Source organism: Uranotaenia lowii, chromosome 1, assembly GCF_029784155.1.
Source record: "Uranotaenia lowii strain MFRU-FL chromosome 1, ASM2978415v1, whole genome shotgun sequence".
NCBI lineage: Eukaryota > Metazoa > Arthropoda > Insecta > Diptera > Culicidae > Uranotaenia > Uranotaenia lowii.
The window spans coordinates 131,601,893-131,619,668 of record NC_073691.1 but is presented as its reverse complement, the minus strand read 5'-3'; the positions used below and the strand labels follow the sequence as shown (position 1 = coordinate 131,619,668).

At 36.8% G+C, this 17,776-nt stretch overlaps 1 protein-coding gene across 8 annotated transcripts in view; it reads right to left on the bottom strand.

The window, feature by feature from the left end:
- The window catches only part of LOC129740048 (rho GTPase-activating protein 100F), a 211,777-nt gene that overhangs the window by 53,169 nt on the left and 140,832 nt on the right, over positions 1 to 17,776 (bottom strand). For all 8 annotated transcript variants that reach the window (XM_055731629.1, XM_055731634.1, XM_055731636.1 and 5 more), the window contains one exon: positions 13,450 to 13,761. In XM_055731629.1, the coding sequence (XP_055587604.1) occupies positions 13,450 to 13,761 (312 nt within the window). The remainder of the gene's footprint in view (positions 1 to 13,449; positions 13,762 to 17,776) is intronic.

Sequence of the window (17,776 nt, the reverse complement as noted above, 5' to 3'; positions counted from 1 at the left end):
TCAATAAACGTGACGAAATAGCGGAATCCGTCAAACGTTGGCACCTCCATATACCCACACACGTCTGAGTGCACAAGCTATAATGGTCTACCCGACCTAGGCAGCTCGACGTTGTTAAAACTGTTGGCTGCTAGTCTATCTGCCATACCGTTTCCGCAGACTGCTTGTATCCCCACCTTTGCTTGAAATAGGGCAGATATCCTCTACCATATGCCGGTTGACTTCCAAGCAAGGCTTTCCGCCTGGTTTAAGGACCCAAAAACAAATCCAAGCAGAATAAGTTTTTCAGGAGTTTTGCTTGGGCAAAACCTCCCCTGAAAACTCAAATTTGAATAGCTTTCCGAGAAAAGCAACCCTTTTCCCGTTTCCGGTGCACTTTTTGACCGAAAAAAGATTTTCGTCGAGCTCCGGAATCACAAGTACATTGTACAATATAGTTGGAACAATGGACTTTCCAATTATACTGCTCAGATGAATTGTTTCAGTCCGCTTGGCTTTTAAACATTCGCCAATCTTAGCTGTGTTGATGACATATGGATCTGCCAGAGTCTTGACATCAACCAACAGGCTCTGATCTCGCACCATGTGTTTGTTGAGTGGCACCAGAATCGATGACAAATCGAACCTTATGTTGATTCTGGCTGATAACCTCAGCTTGCGAGCAATGAAAACGTCTTGCTTTCTTGTAACCTCAGAAGTACAACCTCTTTTAGCCATCAACACCTTTTCTCGATGACGGGGCGGTTTAAGTAGCTGGCGACTATCCGTAGTTCAAACCATCTCTGCCAACGATCCAGGAACTGCTTCCAGCTGCGCTCGATTATGCTAACAGCAATGCATAACCATAGAATGAGAGTAACCCTATCGGCTTGCAGCTCCAACTAATTCCTCCAGGTGGACCTTCGGACCTTCGCGCGGCCTGGTTGCGGATCCAGAGATTCCTCCCGGCCGTAGGACGTGAGCTCAAGCATGCTAACCGCAGCATGGCTCTTGACGGCATCGAGAGTAACTCTATCGCAATCCGACTTTGCAGCCTCGAACTCCAGTAGAACTTTCTAGCTGACCTGGAGGAGCAACTCGTGGCCTCTGTGCTGGCGATTCTCCACGCTTGTGGTCCTCTGCGCTTGAACCAACCAAAGCACGAGAGTAACCCTCTCGGCTATCAGCACCGTCCAATTAAACCGGAGTGTTGCTCCAGCTGGACCTGTGCACATCTGCGCTGCCCGGACAAGGATCCTGAGACTCCTCCCGGCCGTCGAACGTGAGCTCACGCTTGCTAATCACAGCGTAGCTCGTGACGGCATTGAGAGTAATCCACTTGGTCTATCAACCTCCCCGGACTCGACCTCTAGTGGAACCTCCGTCCTGGCCTGGGACATTTTGCTGGGCTCGTGTCTACGCTGGCGGTCTTCCGACAGCTTGCTAATCCTCTGGCTCCTGGCCAGTTCCTCGACCTTGGGTGGTCCTTTTGCGCTGGTTGCTGGAGCACTTGCTAACCGCAAGCCTTATAAACTTGAGAGCACCCCTCTCACTAACTTTTTTTCCCAACATCCAGACGTATCTGGGCCCATAACCTGTTGAAAACGCAGGTTTCAGTGGTGGAATAGAGTTATCTCTGTTCATGTTTTAGTCAGTCTAGTCATTACATAACTACACAATTAATTAGCGATTGCTATTATCGCACTCTCCGCTTGTCATATTCCCTAACCGGGAAAGTACTCATTTCTCAATGAGTACTTTGATACTCTCACTCAGAATTCTGGCAACATTGTTGTGTTACCACAAACCCAATTTGAGTATTCTGGCCTAACCGTGTGATGATGTAAACATTTGTACCGCGTTTATCATCATCACTTGTCCTTTGAGGGATGAATGACATCCTGGTGTTAAAATCCTTATGATCAAATAAATAAAAAAAAAAATCACTTGTCCTCAGCAATCATTGAGCTATTGCTCTCGTTTGCGAGTTGAACATAGCAAGAGGAACCAAAACAAACTGTCAAATGTAAACAAATCAAGTAAACGGTCATTATGGAAGTACGCTTTTGAAATTTACTTAAAAATCACTTCAAACTTTAAAAAAATGGATGAAATTCAATTGGGCGAAACTTCCTGTTGATGAATTTTCGTTGGAACGTTAGGTTACGTCGGTTACCAAAATTGAAAATTCTCAAAAAAAACTAGTTTTTTAATTGATTTCCTGGCCAGATTTTTTTTTATCTTGAACTTTTTATCGGATTGATGGACAAGCCAGCATATCAAAAAAATATGGAACGAACCATAATCAAAGAAGAAAGCTATCTACAGCGAAAGGTACATGGTTACACCTGAGATGTTTTACTGAAACCATTTTTTTTTTAAGTTTTATTAACAACACTTTACCACCCTTAACTGAAACCATTTGTTTATGATGATTGTATGGCTTTTTTAACATTACTTTTGGATATTTTAAAAAAAATTTCAAAATAATTTGAAAAATTTGTCAATCATGTTATTGTATATATTTAATATACTTAGCTCAACTATTCGGTAAGCCGAATAACGGTTTTTGGGCGGTATTCGGCCGTTCAAATATTTGGTACATATTTACTTCAAAGGCTCCATATATGAATTATGGAAAGAGATACAGTATTTTAGTGTTAAAAAGGTCAATCCGCGAAAAAATAGAAGGCAATCACTTTCACTTGAATGTTTTCCATACAAACATCCATCCAACAGCTATTAAACATATTTTTAAGATTTTTCATTAAATTTCAAAATGGAAACCGGGAAATTTGATAAGATTAAAGCTCGTTTTATGATGCAATCTTTTAACGAACGCTACCGTATATGGTAACCAGAACTTCTTTTAAGACAAAAAATATATCATCTGGTATTAAGAAACAATCTTCCATTTCTTTGTCTGTTTTATTGATTAACATAATCAGCTTTCCAACAAGTCCACATCTAATAATCCTCTCAGCCCCCCTTAATTTAATACAAAGAAAAACACCCAAAATACTCTCTAATTGATGCCCAAAATGGTAGATTCGATACCCAACAAACCGTATACAGAAAAAGACAGCGCAATCCTTCGAGAGCACCATCAACCAGTGATCCACCTGTTATTGGATTGGGAGGGCTCCAGCTAGATGCACAAACAATCTGGAGGAATTTATAAACTTTCACCTCATCAGACATGCACCGAGTGACTCTGAAAATCACTGCTGCTGAAGGTTTTTTTTTTTTTTTTTTGAAAGCGGGTCACTGTTACTGGATGCGAATTTGAACTATTTGTTTTAACATTTGTTTTATAAGAAAATCACACAAAATTCAATACTGATTCATTAACTTTTAATGAAGGCTTTTTATTTGATTGAATGAAAGGAAGAGATACATATTATGATGAAAATTTCAATATCACTTTAACACAGGGTATCCATCGTGTCGTTACCCTATCAGATAAGCTTAGTGCAGTTAGTCGGTACAAAACTGCTTGTGGTGGCAACAGTTGAAGGCCAAACGTTATAAGTAGGGACGTATAAAATCTTGTTGCTTCTCGAGCACCCTTTCTACATTAGATGGTGTTTTTTTTTGTTTTTGGAAAGAAAACGTGGGACCAACAGGAGAACATAAACAAAACTACTCCCCGCAATCGATTTCAAAGGTGCCGAAATTGGCCATAAAAGGGCAATGAAATAAAGTGACCTGATTTTGTTTGATGATTTATGCCTTTGATGACTAGTCGTCGTGAGCCATCAACGCTCGACGAGCTCGGCAAGAATTGACAGTCGAAATCATTTTTACGTGAAGATGAGGAGAGCTGTGTCAATATGAAAAATTCAAGCCAACAAGAATTGGATAGAGCAAAGTATCGAAGCTTAAATTTAGCAATAAATAGCTGACTGGAACTGGAAAAAACTGACAGTTTTATTCAAAAACCAAATCAGTGCATGTTGATCCTGGGGAACAATGTCAAAAAGTGGTAGATTCTCAAAAAAGCATGTTGACCCCTGGGTGGTGGTGAGCTGTCGAAGGAAACATTTGTAACGTCATCATCGGGTAGTTCATTTGTCAAACGTCTGATGCATTATCACAGCATATAGGTAGGAAAGTTTATGAAAAACTCAAGTGGTGCTATTCTTATTTCGCACCCCTTTTTTCACAAGCTTATGCTTGATTTATCCGTTAAGCAATTCAGAACAAACTGTGGAAGAAAATATTCGTAATTTTCATTCGTAATCATTCACTATACAATAGGAGTTGCAATTCGCAACACTTAAAAATACTTAAGTTATCATTTCTGATACGATTTCTTGTTTGCTGGGTAGTAATTGCATGCTTTCAGGGAAAATTTTATATTTTTAAAGAAAATCAATGCACCGATGTGGTCTAGCGGGTAGGCTGGCGCGAGTCTGCTTTTGGTATGCCAGGCATACTGGGTTCGATTCCCGGTATCTATAAGATAACTTTTGGGTTCACGGAGAAAAAAGACCACAGTTTTTATAATTTTTCTGGCTGGTTATACCAATCATCAACACGTAGTTGATTTTTTTTGCATCGAACTATAAATATAATAGACTCAACTAAAGGGTGATACGGTAAAAATTTGGTCAATATCAACTTGACGTATTTCTTTCAATTTTTCATTAAAAAAAACCTGAACACCCCTCATTTTGAAGGTGTGTGTGTGTAGAATGCTGCTCCTATTTTGATTTTGGAATTCACTTTTTAGTTGTCAAAATGCCGTCCAAGGAAGAAGAGCAGCGTATCAAAATTTTGCTCGTGCATCGCGAAAATCCGAGCTACTCGCACGCAAAGCTGACAAAATCGCTAAAAGTTGCCAAATCAACCGTTACAAATGTAATAAAAGTGTTTGGGGAACGTTTGTCGACAGCCAGGAAGTCTGGATCGGGGGGAAATCGAAAACCGGAAGCCGCTGAGACGACAAAGAGAGTTGCCGGTAGTTTCATGCGAAACCCTAACCTCTCTCTCCGAGATGCCGCAAATAAGCTGGGTGTATCGTCTACAGCCGTGCATCGAGTCAAAAAACGAGCCGGACTATCGCCTTACAAGAAGGTAGTGACTGCAAATTCCGATGATAAACAAAATACGATGGCCAAAGCGCGATCCCGGAGGCTGTACACGACGATGCTGACGAAGTTTGACTGCGTGGTAATGGACGACGAAACCTACGTCAAAGCCTACAAGCAGCTTCCGGGACAGGAGTTTTATACGGCAAAAGGAAGGGGAAAAGTAGCAGATATTTCCAAGCACATGAAACTGCCAAAGTTTGCGAAGAAATATCTGGTTTGGCAAGCCATCTGTACCTGTGGCTTGAAAATCAGCATTTTCATAGCTTCCGGGACTGTCAACCAAGAAATTTGGCATTTTGCAAATACGGTAAAAAGGCCATGGAGTGGTACGCCGCCAACAACGTGCAGGTGGTTCCCAAATACAAGAACCCTCCCAACACGCCAGAGCTCCGCCCAATTGAGAAATACTGGGCTATTGTCAAGCGGAACCTAAAGAAGACCAAAAAACTGCTAAGGACGAGCAGCAGTTCAAGGCAAACTGGCTTTCTGCGGCGAAGAAGGTGGACAAGGTGGCTGTACAAAATCTGATGGCAGGGGTTAAGCGTAAGGCCCGGCAATTCGGATTTGGAAAAGCGGAAGCCTAACTGAATATTTTTCCTGAATTTTATACTAATTAAACTTGAAAAAGAAATTTAATTTGAGTTTTTAAATAAACGATTTCACCGATTTACACGCGTTTTTCCTTGACAAAATTTTGACCGTATCACCCTTTACAAACTGATGATTGACTTTACGTAATCAACTATGAAAATAATGGATTCAACTGTAATGGTATAATCGATTCAATTGTAAATATGATAGATTCAACCACAATCAGTTATTCAGATTTTAGGCATTCAACTATAAATGTAATAGATTCAACTGTAGTGGCATAATTGATACAATTGTAAATATGATAAATTCAACTGTAGTGGTAAAATTGATTCAATTGTGAATGTGATAGATTCAACTACAAATGTATGATTGATTCTAGGTGTTGAACTAAAAATATAGTAAATTAAACTATGTATATTGTTATGATAGATTGTTTGTTACTTGAATACTCATGTGTTCATCAGCTTAAACAAATAAAAAACCAAGGTGTGGGACCAGTACGTGATCCCTGTAGCGATTGTATCGCTGTTTTTAGGGCCCAGCCGGCCCAATTGGGAAAGGTACACCTACTCCGGCTGCCCGTGAAAACGACGTGTGCCTCGACGTTCTTTTACGTGATCCTGGCAGGATCCCACAGGAAACTAGCATTATGATAAGTTAGCGTATGATAGATTATAATAATTTTCCCCCCACAAGGTCAATCTTCGCCGGGTGCAGAAGCACGGACGTCTTCCGGGACCGATTATTTAAGACGCAAAATTTTCTGGTCATTAAGATGCAAAAAGAGCAACAGCGGAGGAACCAAGACGTGCATATCGGGATTTCCGATTAGGTTTTACCAAAAAAAATCTTCAGATATGATAACTTCCAATATAAACAGAATTTAAATTTACAATATTTAAAGTTAATCTCAATGAATCAGTCATAGAAACAAAAGTGAACCTATCATGTTTATAATTAAATCAATCATATTATTAAAGTTAAATCTATCATATTTATAAGTAATTCAATTATATTATTATAGTTGAAAATATCATATTTTTAATTGAATCAATTATTGTTGAATGTATGACATCAATCGTGTATTATAGTTGAATCTAAATATATTTATAGTTGAATGTCCATAATTAATCATACAACTATAGTTGAATGTGTTATATACATTGTTCAAGGTGCGGAATAAATAAGATTGTCTATTTCATGTATTGTTGAAATCTTGATAATTATAGTTGGTCGAGAAGCAATCAGATATATGATTGAATATAAGTGGATTATTGTTGTAAATACTATACTTTTTTCTCCGTTTTTCGAGTCCCATAAGTGGCCGACAGATAAAATGTATTTGCTCCTATAAAATAGGAATGTTCAATCAGCTACCAGCTGGTCATGTATACCCAAGTAACAATTTAAGTTTTATTCGAATATTAACAGTTCGTTCAAGAATACATATTCCTTTAAGCTACTCCATAAGCCAAAGCGCACTAATTGGCCCTGTTTTGTTAACGTCTTTAAAGCTAATTCTGTAAACAATGATAAATCATCCAACAGAATAGTTTAATTCGACCTTATAGACATATGTAGCTTTAAGAAACCTTTCAGAGCCCTCTTAAGACAATCCACAGCTCTTTTAAAACTACGTCATGGAGTCTGATAGGAATTTTACTGTGGGAGCTGTGAAGTCTGATAGGAATTTTACTTCGTCAGCTGTGGAATCTGACAGAAATTTTACTGTGGGAGTTTTCTGTTCCGTGTTTTTTTCTCGTGTTATGACTTACTCTCCCAAGCATTTGGTGATTGGTAAAGGTTCCATTTGAAATATTTTAAAAATATTCTTATTTTCATTTTCAATGTATCTTAGCGAAAAACTTCCTGCAACCTCAGATTTCTGGTGAAATATATTTATGGAATAGCTTCAAAACATAACGTCTTAGAGAAAATCAAGGCTGACCAAGTTTAAAGCATTTTTTTTAATTAAAGAATAATAATTTAAGGAAACATAAATTTGCTCAAATGATGCAATTTTGATTTTGCATTCAAATTCATTGCCTATACAACAAATAGTATCGCCAACATTGTCAAATTTGTTGAAATTGTCTAGTTTTTAGTATTATAGTATTATTTCCAGCAAGACGGCGTCAATAATTTCGATTCAATTTCACAATCAACATGGCTTTCAGTAAGTTAATATTGAAAATATTAAGGCAGTTGTAAAACTGTTTAAAAATGGTTTTTTTGCCGGTTAGACAAATGTGGTAACAAAACAATTTCAACAAACAGTTGTAAAATGGTTTTAAGAGACCTTGAATCACAGTTTCGTTTGACATTTCTCTAAATGGATTACACGCTCATGATGGATTTATCCATTTTTGAGTAACATAAGTTTGTCGCAATAAATGAGAACATTTAGAATTGTGATTCATGAAACTTTTCGTTTTGTTTTCTTTTGACTATGATTTAAGGATGGTCAATTACCTTTAACCCTCATCCGCATTAGATTTCATTACCCTAATCAGCACTTGTGGTGTCAATTTGACACCACAAGCTCAAATCGTTATAACTTTTGGCGTGTTAGACCGATTTAAACAAAACTTACATCAAAAGAAACCTTGTAATGTCAGTAAAATATGTTTAGAACATTATATATAGCTAAAGTTACTAGTTTTATCGTTATTCAGCATGAAAGAAAAAAAATCTGAAAAAACATGCCTCACGAAAACTGCTGTAGTTCATATGTTACACGTCCAAAAAAATATTTGCCTTATGCATATGAAAGCTGAAGTTAATGCCTACATCATGAAGACAAGAAATATTTTTTTAAATTTTTTTTTAATAAAATGGTCACAAAAAGTTTAAAAAAGTGGTCTAAAAAACCTAATTTTCATTCGATTGCTAGTAAATACTGTTTGAGCGATGGTAGAGTTTTGAAAAAAATATGACTACAAAATGTATTTAAATTCCAACATTTTGCTGTCTTTAGATTTTTGATGTAACAAAAATTGAATTTACTGGAATTTTTCAAAGTTCACTACTTTGCGCGATTTTTTTACAAATTGAAATTTCATCTGTTTTTGTGGTCTACCGTCAGGTTGTACCCGGATTATCAGTGCTTTTACTTTGTTTGGACCAACCAAGAGTATATTCATTGGAAAGCACATTTAATCTTCATTCTAGTGAGGTGCTGCAATTCACGCTCTGAAATTTCACAAAAATATGAAAATTATAAACGTAAAATCATTCCTGAATTTCTAGAACTACAAGCACCTCGTCCAGCAAAACGTGTTTGTTTGCTCTCCGAGTAGGTACGGTGGGTGGTGATTCGGGCAGAGAGCGAAGCCGACAGACCAAGAAATGCACGACACGCATCGTTATTTCGTCTGTCGGCTTCGCTCTTCGCTCCCGAATCACCACCCACCGTACCTACTCGGAGAGCAAACAAACACGTTTTGCTGGACGAGGTGCTTGTAGTTCTAGAAATTCAGGAATGATTTTACGTTTATAATTTTCATATTTTTGTGAAATTTCACAGCGTGAATTGCAGCACCTCACTAGAATGAAGATTAAATGTGCTTTCCAATGAATATACTCTTGGTTGGTCCAAACAAAGTAAAAGCACTGATAATCCGGGTACAACCTGACGGTAGACCACAAAAACAGATGAAATTTCAATTTGTAAAAAAATCGCGCAAAGTAGTGAACTTTGAAAAATTCCAGTAAATTCAATTTTTGTTACATCAAAAATCTAAAGACAGCAAAATGTTGGAATTTAAATACATTTTGTAGTCGTATTTTTTTCAAAACTCTACCATCGCTCAAACAGTATTTACTAGCAATCGAATGAAAAGTAGGTTTTTTAGACCACTTTTTTGAACTTTTTGTGACCATTTCATTAAAAAAAAATTTAAAAAAATATTTCTTGTCTTCATGATGTAGGCATTAACTTCAGCTTTCATATGCATAAGGCAAATATTTTTTTGGACGTGTAACATATGAACTACAGCAGTTTTCGTGATGCATGTTTTTTCAGATTTTTTTTCTTTCATGCTGAATAACGAGAAAACTTGTAACTTTAGCTGTATACAATGTTCTAAACATATTTTACTGACATTACAAGGTTTCTATTGATATAAGTTTTATATGAAGTTCATAATAATTCAAACGACTTAAATAGATTTTACTTTAGTGGTGTCAAAATGACACCAAAAGTCGGAAAAGGGAGTTTTTTTGTCCAAGCTTCCAGGGTTCGTCCATAAAAAAAGTAAAGATGCAATATTGAAGAACTTTTGAATTCATTTAGGGTCCCCGAAGAAATTTTTGTATTTTGAAGCTTCTGAAAAAAGTTACAAGCCTTCAAACTTGCAATGGTGTCAAAATGACACACTAATGCGGATGAGGGTTAAGGGGGGGGTAGGGTCTAACACTTTCAAAAAATCATTTTTTTTATTTTTTTATTTTCTTATTGTAAAACATTTCAAGAATGTTGTGTCAAATTTTCAAGTCAATTGAAGCAAAACTGTAGAAGTTATAGGCATTTATCTCCTGCTATCAAATACTGCAAGAAAGCAAGAGCAGAAACTTCAAACGCGTTTTTCTCGAAAGCACGTTTTTAAAGTCCGTGGACATCGTCATTTGAAAACTACTTATCCGATTCTTTTGAAATTTGGAACATATTTTCTACATATAAAATACCAGACCCCAACGTTTTTCTTTTTTGATTTTTTTTACTTTGGGGAGATTTTACAGGTGAAAAATGGCGGATTTTTAAGTGAAAAATCGTAGTTTTCACTTCAAACAGCCACAAAAATTTCATAAAAATATTTTTAAGTTAAATAAAAACGTTGGGGTCCAGAAAAACATCTATTTAAAATATTTTGCTCTGATTTTTTGACTTCAGATGATTCTGTGCTGAGATACAGTGTCCACCGCAAATTCTGTTTTCTAAAAGGCATCCTCGAAAGTGCTCCGTTACCGGCCCATTTTTCAATATTTTTCTACGAAAAAATTACTAAATGTTCTTTTAACAATGCTTTATATAATGCAAAAAATTTGAATACATTTTTTTGAACGATAGCTCTAGAAAAAAATCGTGAAAATGGTGTTTTTTTATACCCGTTAGACCCTACCCCCCCCCCCCCCCTTAAATAACAAGTAGGTATTGATATCAAATAATCTCAGACTGTTTAGGAATAGATCATTTTCTGTAATCAAAAGCCTGGCCTTAACGCTTAATAATAACCCGTATATTTGAGGATTATAACCAAACGATTTCTTGAATCGTCAAACGACGATTTGATGAAGCGCAATAACACGTTTAGCAAACGATTATAGAAATTGTAAAATACATTGTCTGAATCGTGAATTCCGAAATAATTGTATTTTGAATATGTAGTTAGGTTATGTAACTGTTTAAAACTGTTAAAACAGTTGTATTGGAGAACTTTTCTGCAAACAGTATGCTAATGATTTAGGTAACGATATTATTAATAGTATGCAACATATCAAACCAGTGATGGTAAATTTCGCCCGTCACGCTTGACCCGACTAGTTTTGTTTCATCAAACGACTGGCACTGTTCTCAATTGACGGAGCCTCACCACTCGCATGACGGATAAAGCACGACAACAATCAACATTTCTCCATCATCGACTGGCGAAGCTCCTACACATGGTCAAAATTTCTCCTGAGAGTGACTGGCATCTCTTCACACTTCGATCGGCTGCTGACGGCAGGTACAACTAATTGAACGACTTGCTGGCAGAGCGCAACAATAGCAATAAAAAACTGAAAACGAGCTTGCTGGCAGGAGCAACAATAATAATAAATGCTTTTCTTGTTCGTCTTCGGTCGTCTTCGGCTTGCTGGCAGGAGCAACAATAATAATAAATGCGTTTCTTTTTCGTCATCGGTCGTTTGAATGCGGTTGCTTGACTAGGTTATTATTTTAGCTTCAAATGAATGAAGAATGAATGACTGGCAAACGAAGTGACTGGTCGTTAAGGAACAGTCAATTGAGTTTGACGGACCAAGAGGCTTCACAGTCACAGCTTCACGCCTCATGACGATGACTTTTGCCAAGCCTGTATCAAACTATAATGGTTATTGTTGCAATTGGAAGTGATAAAACGATTTTATAAAACGTGCTCTGGATATTTTGCTTACGATAATCAGAAATACGTTACGCTTCAAAGAAATCGTAATTTTTAATGATCGGCCATTGCTAGTAGTCTTCATTCTGTTTATTTATATCATCTGAAACTTGTTGAGGCTGATGAAAGTATAGAATGAGCATTTTCACTTGTAATGAAGCTCAATTTCTCCGTCTTTGCTGAGGAGAAGCCGGTGGCTGCAGTCTTCTAGAACTTTTCAAGAGCGGTTGATCCGGAAAGAATTTTGTTAACTCTTGATTGGATGACGTAAATATAGATTAACTTCGCATTGAGAGACAGGGATGGATAAATAAAACAAGTATTTTATTTGGCGTACTTGTAAATTAATCGTCTTATACATTTATTCTTATCGTTTCTAAAAAAACGTTTATTCGCGATTTGCGGTTGATTTGAAATTTGAATGCGGATGCAACAAAGTTGTTCTTATTTTTAAGATAAATTTGGCTGTGTTAATTTATATCATTTTGATAGCCCGTTTTTCTCAATTTTGAGTGATAATCCTTTCAAAACAGGTTATGCTATCTCGAAAAGAGGTAAAAAAGTTTTAGCGTGTATACGTTCTTCTCGATTGTCAAATCATCTGTCACTTAGTTTTATCTTGCCTACATTCACTGTTTCAATAAAACAGTTTTTCAACTTGACTTGAACGCTAGTTTTAAAAGCGCATTGAGCGCATTTTTAAAACTGGTACCAAAGCTCTAATAAAAACAGGAAAGTACATATGTGTTTTATTGATGCTTTAGTAATACTTTTGCAACTTTTTTACAACACTCTTAAGAAAGTGTTTTATTCAAGTTTTAGCAAAACTTTCAGGGCTGTTTTAAAACACTCGATAAATGAAGCATTTCCTATGTTACAATACAACCGTTTTAAAAATGGGATGCCATGGAAAAGTCTCCATAAAACAATATTAAAACTCAAAAAAGGAAATTGGCTTAATCTGTATTACTTGGGTATGCACGGATGCCGGAATACCTGTAAGTAAAACTAGCCCACCTGATGGACTCATTCTTCCAAAATATACCTACATCAATACACGCAATACATTCACTCCATAGCAGTTTATACGAAGCCATAGGGTCGGGATATGGTGTACGCGCTGCATTTGAGGTTTATCGAAATTGATAATCTAAGAATGCATGTGAGCACATACTTAGACAGAAACTGCGGTGAATCCGTGCACCCATGGTGGATAACCGACATACACACAAACAGAAAATCCAGTCTTTTTAATCAGACAATCATTGGATGAACAATAGTTTTTGGATAAATATATATATTTTTTTTTGTTATGGTCCTTTAGGCCCTTTTGGGTCCTTCCTCCACCCCATACGCTTCTTTAGAAGTGGGAGGGACATTTTAGGATAATTTTATATCACTTTGAATTTTCTTTCTCTGTGCGACTTTTTTTGTCTTACTCCCGCTTATGTGACCGTATAATTTAACATGTGATTGTTCGTCAGATTCCATCACTTTCATCGTTCCTTTGCCTAGAGTCGTTAGAGAGCCTTGGTTCGTTCAAAATTAGATTGCGTTCGTCCATTATAAATGGTTTAAAATTGTTTTCTCATTCATCCAAGAAACATCTAGAGGAAATTATCTTTAAAAAAACATACCTCCAAAGCGGCCGCCGTGCTCGGGTCGTGATCGTTCTCCACCGCCTCGATCTGCCGGAAGATCTCCGAACTGATGCCGGACACCTTCCGGAAGTCGCCCTGTAGTAACACCGGATCCTTGCTCGATCCGCCTCCATCTCGTCCTCCGCCACCCATGCCACGCTGGTGGCCTCCACCCTGCTGCATGTGGCCACCTTGCTGATGTTGCTGGTGGTGCTGCTGTTGCATTCCCTGGCCCTGGTGCGAGGGCATCGGTCCGGGCGGCGCTCGCCCCGGACTAGCAGTGAGGTCAGGCACTGATCTTCCATTTTCCTGCGGGATGGTTTGGAGGGAAGAAAAAAATTGCTTCATTAGACAGAATTCTCTAAAGTGCACCCGTGTATAGAAAAAAAAGATATTTTTCGGAAAAAAACAGAAATGAGAATCATCTTAACAGGTTGTAACTTCACGTTCATTGTAGTATAACTATATTTTTCTCTATTATGGAATCGTAAGAGTTTGCCCCGTATCCTGCAGAGGGAAAACTGGATTCCATCCTCAGCTTCAACCCATTTTCCTCCTTTCCACCGTTGAACTTTTCAACTACGGCCACCTTTCTAGGGGGCACTAATGAAAGAAGTTGAACCGATTCTCGTGCCAAAAGGTTAGGTTGACTTCTTGTGTGACGGGTTTTCTTCTCTTGTATTTGGCAGCGACATTTTCGTAGTCGCCACCTTCTCGAGTCCATTGTTGGGCTTTGCTATGAGAGTGTCAGCTGTAATTGTTGACATTAGTTGTCACACCATTATGTAGCCAGTAAGTTATATTTACTTATTGTGCTATGAATTGTTACACTCGACATTTCTGAAAGGTTAAACTTAAACGTTGAGTCGCAATTCGTTCCAAATTAATGATAAAAAAAAAACCAGCCAACATTTTATGATATTGTGTTAAGTCTACTTGATCAGAGAGAATGAATTGCTTAAGTTAACTAGGGATATCAAAGCTGTAATCATTTAGCATTTTTAAGGCTATTTTTATCACACAATAATCGGTCGAAAACAATAGGGGAGAATGAGGATACTTGATCCCTGGGGATACTTGATTCCTTAGTTATATCTCGAAACTGGTATGTCTTACAAAGATCAAATGTTCTAGAAAAATGTGCCAAAATGGGCAAAATAACAATGCTTGTAGTTTAAAAAATTTTAACAAAATAATTGTTTGAGTAATTGAACTTTGTTTAAAAAATTTCACAAAATGTAACTTGAAGATCTTTTTTCAACCCTTTAAAATGTTCCTTACATGGGAAAATTATGAAAAAAATATTTGTTCCAATGTATCAATCGTTCGAGCGTAAAATGAACTTCATAATGCCATATTTTCAAAGCAATGGAAAACTCTCAACTTTTTTCAGAAAAAGTTTTCTAAAATGTTGATTATGGGTACAATTGATCCCCTAGAGTTAGGTACAATTGATCCCCCTTCCAAACGGCATATTCTTCTTCTGAATTGATCGTTATGATTGCTGATTACGAAATTACTAATATTTATCCAAAAACTAATATTTATCAAACAATTGTCTGAAGAAAAGAGCAAAAATAATTAATTTTCTCTTGATTAAAAAAAATAGCGCCTTTAAGTATGCAATGTTATTAGCGTTGAGACCAAGTTATAGAATTTTCTTCTTATGTGTGCTATATATTGTGAAATGAGAACAAACATGACCAAAATAGTCAATTAACATTCTATCTTGGGGTTTTGTTTGATTTTTATACAATGATTAGGGCTTCCTGAATAAAAGATCAAGTCTCCTTCAATAGGAGATCAAGTCTCCCCTAACTTCAGAAAAATCGCAATTTCTTTACTCCCACGAAAATGCTTCTAATTCATCAACGGGTTCAAGTATCGTTTTAATTTTTGGAGCATAGAAACTTGAAGTTACAAGCTGTCAGAAAATGTCAAAGACGGCGAGTTGCTAAATTTTTCCAAAAAGATATGGTGAAAATAAGAAAAGGGGGTCAAGTATCCCCACTCTCCCCTAAGGTATTTACATTGTATTGAGGAAACGTTCTATCCGTCGAGCAAATGTTTCCGGGAAATAATTAACAGGGGCTAATTACTTCACTGGCAATCACGAGTTCCACTTGGTCGTCCTTCAAGTCGTTCGTTCAAAGAAGGGAGCGTTCCGCTTGAATTATAGAAAAGTCCTTGTTGGAACCTCATCTGGCTTGCTTGCCAGTTGACGTTGGTTTCCTGCTCAGATAATCCAACATTATCAACGCTAATCAGCTGCATCATTGACTGTTTAGTTTCGATTTTGAAGTTGTGTAACTACATATGTAGGGAAAAACTGTACAAAGCGCACCAATTATGCAAAAACGGACTTTACAGCGCTACTAATCATTTAAGAGCCAAATTCAACTTTTACGAGGATTCAGGGCAGAGGTGTCAGGTGTCCTGATTTATCAGGATTTGTCCCGATTTTCGAAAGACCGCCCTGATTTTTCTTTCTGCTCCAATTTAATATGATTGTTTTTCGTCAAAATTTCTGGGATGTTGGGGAAATATAACAAAATCATTGGCGAAGGCTGATGATAATATAAAACCTTGTATGTTAACTATGAAAATTTACAAGCTTCACGCAGATTCAATTAATCTTTCTGTTTCTAAGAATTAAAGTGTGAACTTTTCACGTAAAAAATGATAGATAGAAAAAACTATATACTACAATAAAAATGAAGAAAAACATCAATCGAAACGATTTTTTGAGAAATAATGGCTAGGGCCATCTTACCCCGCTGGTGCGATTTGTACGGTTCTCCCCAACGTGTAACCGGAAAGGCATTCGAAAGATTGCGTGACAATTATTCCTCAATGACAATAAATTATACACCGGAACAAGAGGGCTTCCATGAGCGAGGTTGGCCGAGCATGGATTTGAAATTTCGTCAATAAGTTTGGTTTACCGTGAGTTCTTCTTGTTGACGAAACACAACTCTGTGAAGGAATACTTATCTTATTTTAACACATGCAATGGAATTTATTAACTTCCTTGTTATACGCTAAAGCCAAATACTTATGAAGATCAATATATCAGGAATACTAGGCGTGCTTTAATTGACAGATTGACAGATCGCTTTCACGCAAAGTTGGGAAAAGTTTACAGAAATCTGAGTTTAAAGAAATCTCTAAGAGAAACAACGTACAGGAATTGATTCCGATGTTTTAGCTCTCTAAAGCTGTTCGCAGAATATTCGAACATATTCATTGTGTAAGAATGTATTTTTAAAATAATCTATAATTTCTGACAACTTTGCTGTATTTGAGTTTTTCAATTATTTTGCATTGTCAAGAATAAATGTTTAGATATGTAAGGGTCCTATAAATATTTTGACCACTCTCCCGGATTTTGAAGAAGAAAAAAAATCTTTCTTATCTAAATTTGGCATTGCTTCCATGTATCTCATTTCTCAATTAACCGTTTTTTCTTTAAACTTATTTTAGTTTTTTTTATCAAATTATCAATTATCAATTATCAAATTATCAAATAATTATTTTCACAGAAAACTTGGTTTCTCATATATTTCATTTTTTTTTATTATATTGAAATGATGTTTAAGATGATTTGGACGTGCGTTTCAGGTCGAACAGCTTTGAAAGGTTAAATATGACACTTTCGATGTTGACAACTGTCAACATTAAAAGCTATCATCAGACAAATACGATAAAAATTGACTGGAAACAGCACCATCTGTTGCGCTGTTCAAAAGTTACGAATCAACTTTTACAGCGCTCAGTTTTCGGAACGACGTAATAGCACTGATCACACTGACATGACACTTAGAGCAAAAATTCAACCATTTTCTGTCTAATTTTTTGATGTCAGATTTTGCAGGTTCGCAATACCGACTGCATGTGGCGAACCTGAAAAATTTGACAAAAAATGCCCTGTAGGAAAAATGTATCTGTTTAGCCCGATTTTATCGTAGAAATTGCCTGTTTTTTTTTAAGTTTGGTGGCATTTCCTAACTGGGATAACATTTCTTCAAATCGATCGATGTGCACTCTGGAATCAACATTGCGTACTGTTGGAAAAATTATCCAGAAAACACAATCGAGTGTCCAGTCAGTATGGTCAGTGGTAATAGTATATGAACTTATGAATAAATTGACCAATATTGTGAATTTAAATAAAGTTTTTAGAAACGTCGCTGGTGAAATGGCAACAAAACACAGACTTCCGACAATCTAGTACTTCACTTTTATCGGAAGTCTTTCGGAAGTCGGAAGTCCGGACTTCCGAAGTAAAATTTAGTGCTGGCGCTATTATAGCTCAGTAAAACGA